The 11,079-nt window shown below is 38.3% G+C and overlaps 1 protein-coding gene across 6 annotated transcripts in view; it reads left to right on the forward strand.

Annotated features, from left to right (window-relative positions):
* Positions 1-11,079, forward strand: part of vps13d (vacuolar protein sorting 13 homolog D) — a 297,670-nt gene that overhangs the window by 27,665 nt on the left and 258,926 nt on the right. For all 6 annotated transcript variants that reach the window (XM_043675645.1, XM_043675640.1, XM_043675641.1 and 3 more), the window contains exons 7-11: positions 1,398-1,568; positions 3,921-4,021; positions 6,355-6,523; positions 7,290-7,388; positions 9,324-9,543. In XM_043675645.1, coding sequence (XP_043531580.1) covers positions 1,398-1,568; positions 3,921-4,021; positions 6,355-6,523; positions 7,290-7,388; positions 9,324-9,543 — 760 coding nt within the window. The remainder of the gene's footprint in view (positions 1-1,397; positions 1,569-3,920; positions 4,022-6,354; positions 6,524-7,289; positions 7,389-9,323; positions 9,544-11,079) is intronic.

Genomic DNA, 11,079 nt, shown 5'->3' on the forward strand with positions numbered 1-11,079 from the left:
CTTTCTCTCTTTCGTTCTTTTTTTCTTTCACGCTCTCTCCCTCCCGAGCAAATAAGTCATTTGCATTCATAAAATCCTATTAATTTATATAGACCATGTGTCTTTGACATAAGTATCTCAATGTCCTTTGAATGACTGTTTTCTTAAGGAACACAGGTTCTGCTACATTCTCAATCTTGTCAAATGAATCACTGTTTACAATCCTTCAAATATTAGTCTTCAAAAAGAAATGAAGTGTCTACATAATAATTGGCACCAGAATGGTTTTTTGATAATACCTCCCTCAGCACCTATTTTGCTGACTGTCAAGGTTTCCAAGCTGGTAAGCAAATTGAGGGGCACCATAATTAAAAGTCAACTGAGGATAATAATTTTTCTTTAAACTGAATAGCCACTTTGAAAACTTACAGTACACTTCTCTATTTACTAAAAGTGTAGCTTTAATAAGAATTGTTTTGAATATTGTGGCAAACCTTGGTAAACTGAAAGTGAAGAACCAGTTCTTGTTTGCTCGGTCACCGGGTACATTCTCACTGCGAGACAAGGTAGAAAAAAATACCATGGTTAATATCTTTTTCCCTCAACTGGTGAGAATTCCTTTAATTTGTCCCTTTTCCTCTTCTGCTGCATTTTGTTATTTTCATTCATTTTATGATATGCCTGCATGTGTTTTGAAAATGCATGCTTAGAAGAAAGATTTCATCCTTCTGCTGTTTACTAAAGAAAGCGAGAATCTGCTGTTTGAAAATTGCTTACAATACAGGAGACTGCTGAGATTTTTCTGACCAGTTATCATTATAGGTTGACCTTATTCTGGCCCCTAGCCATCTTCAATATTTTCGTGTTCTGTGCAAAAAAATGCTCTGATATCAGTTCTAGAACAGAATATGAAAGAATTCAATTTAAAGAAGATGACTAAAGTCATGGTTGCAAATGTAGATTTTGGAATCTTTAAAGGGTCGGAGACTGAGGGATGACCTTATAGATGTTTATAAAATCACCAGCAGCATGGACAGGATAAATGGACAAGGTCTTTTCCTTCCTCCTGAACTTTTCTGGGGGAGTTCAGAACTAGAGGGCATAGGTTTAGGATGAGAGGGAAGAGATTTCAAAGGGATCTAAGAAGTATGGAATGAAATGCCATAGGAAATGGTGGAGGCTGGTATATTTACAGCTTTTAAAAGGCATCTGGATGGGTCTCTGAAGAGGAAGGTTTTAGAGTGATATGAGCCAAGTGCTCAACAATGCGACTACATCAGTTTAGGATATCCAGTTGGACCAAAGGATCTGTTTTCATGCTGTGCATCTCTATGATTCTGTGACTCTCTGCAGTGTTTATTTATATGGGAATAAAGTATTTAGTATATTTACACCTCAGCATCATTTTGACTTTGCAGGAAGCAATGGATTATTTTTTGGAAAACAGAGACCACAGGTACATTCTGGAACCAGTTTCTGCCTCTGCACTGTTAAAGAGGAATGGAACCAAAGAACCCTTGCGTTCCCGGAATACTCCACGCATTGAGTGTGATGTCAATCTGAAAACAATTCCATTAAAACTATCACAGGTGAGTCCAAGGCTTCAGTGAGTGTGGTTCATTTGAATCATCTACCACATTGTCTTTTTGTAGATATTTTAATCAATCAGTTCTTCTGTGCTTGATGGTGTTGCTTCTGTTCTCATTTGGAATGATGGGACCATATGACCTCTCGAACTTGGTCAAAGCCTCAGTGTGACCAGCACGAGCACCATTTACATACTCCTTAAAACAGCAACTCAGTCAAAAATCTGAAGTCAAGAAGCAACATTGAAAAGAGTAAGAGAAAAGGCAACGTGGGTCAAGAAGTTAACAGTTTGGTGGTCCTAAAATTTCTTCTTAAAAATTAATTGATTGCATGTGAAAGGTGATGCTGAGGGAAACAGAACTGCACAGGTAGGAGGCCAGAGGGAAAAAAAACATAAGAAATGGTGAGATATGATGACGCTGCTTGTTTAGATGATAAAAATTTAGAACAAATGTAGAATTAACGCTAACTGTTAAATGGAAACTGAAAAGCACCTAGCATTGTACATACTTCCTCATAAGTGTAAAAGTATAAATGTTTTCCTGTCCATTCACTTTGAAAAGTGTCACAGCAGAATTATGCTCATTGTGCTTAGTTTTTGTTGCTTAACTAATTTTGTTTGCAGGGGACAAAATAGAAATTGACATTCTGAGGACTTCTGCCCATTCAGCCTGGGTTAAAATTAGACTGAGGCCTCTACTGAGTACTTAACAATGACAAGTTTACTAATTTTCTTTTCATTACCACAAAGAGTCCTTTTAAATCTCTCTTCCCAGCATCTTCCGCTTTCGTCTCTAACAGATGCAAAGATATTATCGATTTCTTTGTCACTAAGATTGAGATCTTTTGTTCAACAACCACTGTTACTTCCTTTCTTTACCATGATTCATCAGGCCAAAGTTCCTGTGAGGGTTCCTCATTGCATTACTTGTCCTCTATCCCCTCATCCCATTTCAAAGCTTGCCTTGTCCTTAAGCTTGACCTCCTTTTTCTCTACTTCAAATAAACTGCTAAACACCTAGATTTTCTTCCTGCCCTTTGATAGCTGATATTGTTAATCTTTCCCCTTCATTGGATGCTGTGCCCATCTCCTTTCAAGCCTACTATGATTGTTCCTCTCAATAAAGGATCAGCCCTTGGTCATCCTTCTACCATCCTCTGTCCTGGCAAACAACCACTGCTTTCCTCACCTCAGACCTGGCACGTGCTGTCGTCTCAGAATCTATGCTCATCTTTCCCAGAATCTTGTGTTTTTAATTTCTTCCTTTCAGATTTATGCTCCTGCGACAATACTGAATTGCTTCTTGTCAAAGCCACAAATTGTATTCTCTGTGACTGACAAAGATGAGCTATCCTTTCTCCTCATTGTTGACCTGTCAAATGGCCATCCAAAAAATCGACCAAACAATCTTTCTCCAACACCATTCGTCCATCATCCATCGAGAGGGATCTGCAGTTTTCTGCTTCCATTCTTAGCTATTCAGTAGTAACCAGAGAATCATCTATAATGGCTTCTCTTTGCACTGCCACACTCCTATTTCTTCCAACATAATAACACTCACTAAATCCACTTAAATTCATTTTGTTAAAATTGCTCATTTGCAACAGCTTTACTATATTTGCTGCTGGAACTCTCACACATGTCTTTAGAGTGATCAAGGCTGATGATAATAATGTACTCAATAGTTTCTCAACTTTCTCATTCAATAAATTTAACATCCAAAGCTCTGCTGCCCATTTCTGAACTCTCACCAAGTCTTATTTATCATCATCTCTGTGGCTTTCTGACCTATACTGTCTCCTGGTTAAGAAGTGCTTTGATTTTAAAATTCACATGTTTGTTTACAAGTCCTTTCAAGCTCACATCCCTTATCTCTGTGTCATCCATTAGCCCTGTAACCTTCCAGGCTATACGTGACCCTCTATCTCAGGCCTTTTGCACATCCCCAATTTTATTTCTTCCAATGTTAGTAACTGTATTTTCAGCTGCCAAGTTCTAAAGCTTTATCATTCCTTGCCTAAATCTCTCCACTTCCCTATCTCTCTCTTCTCCTTTAAGAAAATCCTTATAATCTACTACTTTGATGAAATCTTTGGTGATCCTCCCTCCTATATCTTTGGCAGTTTTGTTTGATAATTGCCCTGCGAAGGACCTTAGGACTTCATAGATATTGTACAAAGGCTAGTTGTTAGTTCTAAGCCCACAATGGTTATAATCCACTTTCGTGCTCAATGCGAAGTGTTTTTAAAAACAAAACAGTTAGGGATATAAATTGTGAATAATGTTCCGATTTTTACAAGCATTCTTCTGGCAGTTGGCTTATTTTAGTGTCCCTCTCTACTTGTGTGCCCAGGTACAGTACCAGCAATTGATGACATTCTTGAAAGAAATGGAAAGAAAAGAGCGACAACTCCAACTAAGAAAATGGAGACCAAAAGTTCCTGTCAAATCAAAGTAAATCTCCCTTCTGATTAATATTTGTTAACTTCTGTGAGTAAAGTGAACTAATCTATTTGATTCCTTGCACCATTCCACTTTTTACATGTGATCCTGTTCATCTAGGAAGGAAATATGTTATTTTCGTATCTAGAATGCTATCAGAAGTGATATTTGCCTAGTGGCTTGGAAGTATGAGCAAGGCTAGTTAGATTCTGCCATCTTATCCCATGCAAATTAATGAAAGATAAAACGCAGCTGTTTAATTCAATCCATTTCTGACCTTAAAAGCAACACTCTGATTGCCTTTATAATGCTGGTGTAATTTACTGCAAGAGTCGGTGATTTTACTAGATAATTGAGACTTTACTCCTGTGGTTTATAGAATTGTGTCTTGTTACAATAAGCATTTATCCGTTCTTACATATTGCAATTCATGTTTTCTTAAAACTACAGCAATGATGTTGAAAACCCTTTAGTAACCCTTTGGTCTGCATGTAACTGAACAGCTTTTAGTTTCTTCATTGTCACATGAATGTGAAAACAAATTTTTTGAAATGTTATATTTACTACACAATCTGGACCAATGAAGCAGTCAGCACTATGGATATTAAAGTGTAAGTTGGACTCTGGCAACTGCATACTTGTGTGGAACATGGAGGTCAGGAGGTTGCTGTCTGATTTGCCCCTTCTCCAGATGCTTAACTATTCTATTATTTAGACAGAGAGACTCCCCATTGAAACATGTAGGTATGATATTGCTGAAGTAGCTATTCACTAAAATCCTCAGAGAAACTGAGGACTTGACAGTTTCAGAATTGGTCACTCTTAAGCTGAATAGTAAGTCTTAATTACAGCCAAACAATCTCTCTACTGCTGTAAATTAACTATTACGGTCGTGAAGTTGAAACTGTCACATCGTTATTATTGTTGGAAAATGTAAACATTTTAAGTTTTTTAAAAATTGTTCCCCACCCCTCTTATTTCCCCTTCTCTTCTTCCAGTATCTCTTGAAATCTGTTTATTTCACCCTATATGCATAACCTGAATCAACTACTTTAGCTAGTTGTGGCCATACACAGTTCACGTATATCCCAGATCTCCTGTAGAGTGTGCAATTGCCCAGTGAAGCCTGTGAGCAAGTGTAGTACAATGAACTGATGACATCAGTTTCTGCTAACCACACAATCTGAGCCATTGGGATTTTCCATTGCAAAATGACAAGTTGTAAACATTATTACATCTAATGAACCTTGTATAGCTTAGTGAATAAAAACACCACTGCATGACCAACTGTACAACTTTCCGTACCCAGTTTATGCTGAGTTAACTGATCTCAGTGACAGCAATCACTGTTTACATCTCAGAGTTTTTGTTCCTGACTGGTATCCATTGATTCCTCCAGTGTGCGGATGTCAGGCAACACAAGGATTGGGCTTAGCTTTGATGCTTGAACAGTCTTCTGCTGCACCTAATCTAGATGCGTGTATAAAATGTACTCGTACTGGACAGCTAATGGTGCCCAAGGGACTGTGCTCCAATATGAATTTTGCATCTTTGAGAGAAGAAAGAAAATTAGTGAATTAGGAAATTGGAGGATAGTAAGTAGTCACTTGAAGATTCCTCTGCATTCCAGTTTTCATTGTTTTAATCCCATTTTGGCATCCTATTTCAGGCAGAGTAGCCTGGACTGAAGTAGGACGTGAAGCACATTAGTTATCTCTGAAATATTTATGACTGATTTATGCTCGAGCTTTAAACAGGTCACGAGCATTGCCTGAAGTGCTTCTGAGTAGGTCTTATTGCTTTGTGCCGATCCGAGTAGTCACTTATTTATTAGGATGCTTCATTTCACAGAAGGATTTAGCTTTTTTTTAATTTAATCTATTCTGTCCCAAGTCTGCTTGCTCTTACCATCATGTATTTTTGTTAGAAATTCCTATGGCAATGATTTTGTTGGGAATTGTTTCTACCGTACATGTTTACACAGATAATTCATGTTATAAATGTGTCCATAGTAAGTTAAAATATAAAATAATACTTGAATGCATGTCTTTTTCATCTATGTATCCTGGCATATCCTCTAACCCTGCATTATCTGAAAACTCCATTGGTCTATACTCCCATGGAACGGGTATAGTGTAAAACTGTTGATAGCACTGATTATTCCTATTGAAGTTCTAATCATGCCCATTTTACGATATTGTTCAAAGTCAAAGTTACATTCCTTGTCACTGACAATTATATGTGTGCATCCATGGAATTCATTCTGTAGAATTGTTTAATAAAGGATCTTATTGAAAAACTTATTGGAAAATTCTATTCTATACATTCTTTTTTCTTACAAATAGTTCACGTGAATGGTGGAATTTTGTCCTGAATGCAAATCTTGCTGAGATCCGTGAGCAGAGGAAGCGATTAAACTGGTCATATCTATTGCAACGAGCAAGAGATGCAGTATTTTATACAGAGAAATATCATCATAAGCTGCAAGGAAGCCTGAATTCCTTTGAAGATGAGGTGATGCAATCTTAGCTGTGAATAACTCATTTAAAAGCTCCAATGCATTAGGGTTTCAGGGACAGCAGTTAGTACATGGGATTGTGTGGTTTGGTGGGTGTGGGGCACTTGCCTATTTGTTTGGAGGGTGTGGGCATAGAAGTAAAACAGAGAATTTGCTCTAGGGGTGGTGGGAAAGGATCGACTTAGTGCTTCCATTGCAAATGTGGGTTTGTTTATGTGTCAATAGATATACTTGGGAACTTGGGCAGAAATTTTACAATGAGTATTGAGAGGATCAATCGGGTCAGTGCTTACACTATACACAGTGGGGCATTGGGGAGCTCAAAAAATGGAGGAACAGTAATCTGCTTGTCACCAGCAGTACAGTTGCAGCAATATATTTCACTTGACTGCTGCTGAAGAAATAGTGGCAATGTCCTGTCTTTCCATGGTACTGCCACTGAAGGATGCTTTTGGTGTGGTTTAGGAGAATCTTTGACTTGTAAAAATGGTAAATTGCATTGCTTTTCTATTTATGAGCTTGTCAGGTTGAAAAAATGCTTCATTTTGTATTTGATGATTAAGTAACAACAATGCATGGATATGTTAGGGAAGAAGGGCTTATGCCCGAAACGTTGATTCTCCTGCTCCTTGGATGCTGCCTAACCTGCTGCGCTTTTCCAGCAACATATTTTTCAGCGTATTTTAGGGAAGTCCTATTTCTAACCCTATCTCTCATATCGATCTCTGACTGAAGTGGTTGGAATTGTGTTTTTGTTTCCAGGAGTTGAAGAGAATTGAGGATGAACAGACCTTTGAGGAGTTGAAAATCTTGCGAGAAATTGTATATGAGCGGTTCAAAAAACAAGATACACTGGCAGAGGTCAGGATTAAGCAGTAAAGATTTCTTTTATACATAATTAGTATTTTGGGGTTAAACCAGTATATAATTTTAAAAAAAGGAAGTAATTCCATATAATCCGTGGTAAATGAGCGTTGGATCCAAGATGGTATACTTGTGATTAAAATCATTGAGGGATATACTCAATACCTGAGCCATGTTGGTAAGTGACTGACTTGCTTGCTTTATTTTTACATCCGAATGGAATAGGTCTGTCATAAGACCATAAGAAATAGGAGTGGAAGTAAGGCCATTTGCCCCATCGAATCCACTCTGCCGTTCAGTCATGGCTGATGGGCATTTCAATGCCACTTACCCACACTCTCCGCGTATCCCTTAATTCATTGCGAGATCAAGAATTTATCAATCTCTGCCTTGAAGACATTTAGCGTCCCGGCCTCCACTGCGCTCCGTAGCAATGAATTCCACAGGCCCACCACTCTCTGGCTGAAGAAATGTCTCCTAATTTCCATTCTAAATTGACTCCCTCTAATTCTGAGGCTGTGCCCACAAGTCCTAGTATCCTCACCTGACGGAAATAATTTATTAGCGTCCACCCTTTTTAAGCCATGCATTATCTTAAGTTTCTATTAGATCTCCCCTCAACCTTCTAAACCCTAATGAATAAAATCCCAGGATCCCCAGCCATTCATTGTATGTTAGGCCTACCATTTCAGGGATCATCCATGTGAATCTCCGTTGGACACGCTCCAGTGCCACTATGTCCTTCTTGACATATGGGCCCCAAAACTGGTCGCAGTATTCTAAATGGGGTCTAACCAGAGCTTTATAAAGTTAAGGTACTTGTGTAGGTCACACTTTGCCTGAGGTAAGCCTGCAAATCAATGATCCACGGGGCCTTGCAGCAGAAAGATTACCAATAATGGTAAGCTATGCAATTTTATCCAGTGATACAAAGTAGTATGTCTACTCACCATCAGTCTTTTCCAGTCATAAGCTCCATGGATGTAAATAAGTAGTTTTGTTCCTTTGGGTGAAATTTTGCAATCTGCATTGGGCAATCCTATTCAATGAAGTTAGATTAATTAGTATCTTCATTTTATAAGTTTATAAAATGTGGGTGTTTCTGGTTAGGCTAGCATTTGCCCATCCCTAATTGCCCTTGCGAAGGTGGTAGTGAGCTACCTTCTTCAACCACTGCAGCCCTTTGGGTGTAAGAACAGCTGTGGTGCTGTTAAGAATGAAATTTGATGATTTTGATCCTGTGCCAGTAATGGAGTGGTGATTGAGTTCTAAGCCAGCAGCCTGTTAAACCTGGTGATGGATTGTCATATAGCTGAACAAAAAAAAATGAAGGAAAATGGATATCCCAGTACTGCTATTGAAGATCCAGCAAATGGTGAGAAGAATGGCAGCCCAGAGAATAGAAGGGCAAAATATGAGTATCTTCTCAGGTCTCTCAAACATCAAGCAACTGGTCAGAGCAGTATTGCTGAAACTTTGGAACTACGTGTCAGACCATGTGGCTTGATATGCAGACTGTTTTGCCCGGGTCTTCCATCTATGATGATGAGATGTTGCAAAAAATAATATTCAGTACTTGTATTTCTTGCAATCTAGGGGTTGGAGGAAGGTGAATGAACATATGAAGTGAAAATAACTAAAACAAACTACATAATTTTAATAAAAAATTACCTCTAGAGATGCCAATGCCAGGCATTTACTTGAAAGAAACTGAGACTGGCAGATTTCAAAGCATGAGCACAGCACGTGGGGAAACTGTAGAGTTGTTGATGAGTGAGAAAATGCTTGTAATTATGGCAAGTAAAAATAAGATTATCGTTCATACCAATCACGTAACTGTTCTGCATTCAGGATTACTTGTAACTTATTTGGCGAGTCTTTCTGGGAATGATGGAGGTTTAAATTTCACTTTCTTTTCAATCATTCTAATAGAGTCTGCGTGAACCACCATCAGAACCTCTAAGTTCTTCCTCATGCCCAGAATCTATGCATAAAAATCGCAGTGGCATGATCCAGTACCTGCAGTCTTGGTTCCCTGGATGGGCTGGCTGGTACGGATACTCCCAGAATCCTCAGCAGATGGAGCAAGATGTGACTGTAGAGAGCCTGACCGCTGAAGAGCAACAACAGTGGAGTTCAGAAGAGGAGCTCGGTAAAAGACTTGTATTTGTGCAATTCCTTCAAAAATAACAATCTGTGTCACTGCAGTTCAAATTGAGCTTGATTTCAGTTAGAACTTTGTACTTTGTGTTTGTGAAATTTTACTTTAGGAGCAGTAAGTTTATGTGGCACTGAAACAACTAACTAATGTTTCTCCTCGACGATGGTGTAAGTATCTTAACTCAGTCATGTCTCCACCTTTGAAATGTGCAGTTCACTAATAGTGACTGGAATGATGCTATCCGTTAATACAATGAATTATTTAATCAGGTTAAATGCAGTCAATTAATATGAATTTCACACAACATATTGTCCTCCGGATCCTCATAACTGGCATTAAATGTGGAGTTCTAGGCAAGTAGGAAAGCAGAAGGGTGGCATTCCGTCAAGAACCAGCCCCTGTGATCTGGGATAATTATATAGTCTCCTACTTCATTGCTGACATTTTTTGAAACCCATTTGAAATATTATAGAACTTTCAAATGTGAATTAACTATGCAAATCTGGAAATCACAGAAGAAATGGAGGAATAAAGATTATAGAACTGACCTCAAGTTGTTAGTTATTTTACCAGATTTTGTACAAATTTCATTGTATTTCATTAGATTTCTCTGTATCTAATGAATGCTCAGCCACAATGCTGATTCCTATTGGATCACAACATAAAAGCAGGTGATGTTACCTTAGTCTTCATCCTTTTTCAATCAGTTTTCTCCCCCTTCTCTCATTGCTGATCATCACTTCCACAGATGACAGGTTCTACTCAGTATCCATCTTGAGGAGACATTTTTCAGTTGTGAACTTAGCCACTGCCTAAAGATTAGACCCAACTATGTTCCTAGCTGTTGTTATTACTGGACAAGTCAGGTCCCAGACTGAAACATAGCTTGATAGATAATATTTTAATTTGTTTTGGTTTTCAGATGTCTGTCACTGAAACATAAGCATTCAATGCTTAATGATAAAACAGAAATTTATCCACAAAAGAAATGAGTAAAAAAAAGAATAAATGAAACTATCTGTTTATAAAATGCATTCAAAGATCTTTAAACACACATTAAAAGTATGATCTCTTAAATTCTGAAATATTCCTTTGTAAATTAAAAAGAAAATAACAACTTTTGTGTAGTACCCAAAACACACTCCTGGCACAATATCCAAAGTTGAGTATTTCCCTTAAGCTGAAAAAAAATGTCCTGATCATCTAAACTGTAGCTTGCTTGGTTCCAAATCTCTTATCTATACGCTCAAAAACTCAGGGTTAAAAAAGGACTGTTTTGAAATAAATCAACATAGCTACAGAAATACTCTCAAGTACATCATTAACTTCAGACACAAAGAAAAATCCATGTCTCTCACTAAGGGGCGGCACGGTGGCACAGTGGTTAGCACTGCTGCCTCACAGTGCCAGAGACCCGGGTTCAATTCCCGCCTCAGGCGACTGACTGTGTGGAGTTTGCACATTCTCCCCGTGTCTGCGTGGGTTTCCTCCGGGTGCTCCGGTTTCCTCCCACAGTCCAAAGATGTG

The sequence above is a fragment of the Chiloscyllium plagiosum genome, chromosome 34 (genome assembly GCF_004010195.1).
Source record: "Chiloscyllium plagiosum isolate BGI_BamShark_2017 chromosome 34, ASM401019v2, whole genome shotgun sequence".
Lineage (NCBI taxonomy): Eukaryota > Metazoa > Chordata > Chondrichthyes > Orectolobiformes > Hemiscylliidae > Chiloscyllium > Chiloscyllium plagiosum.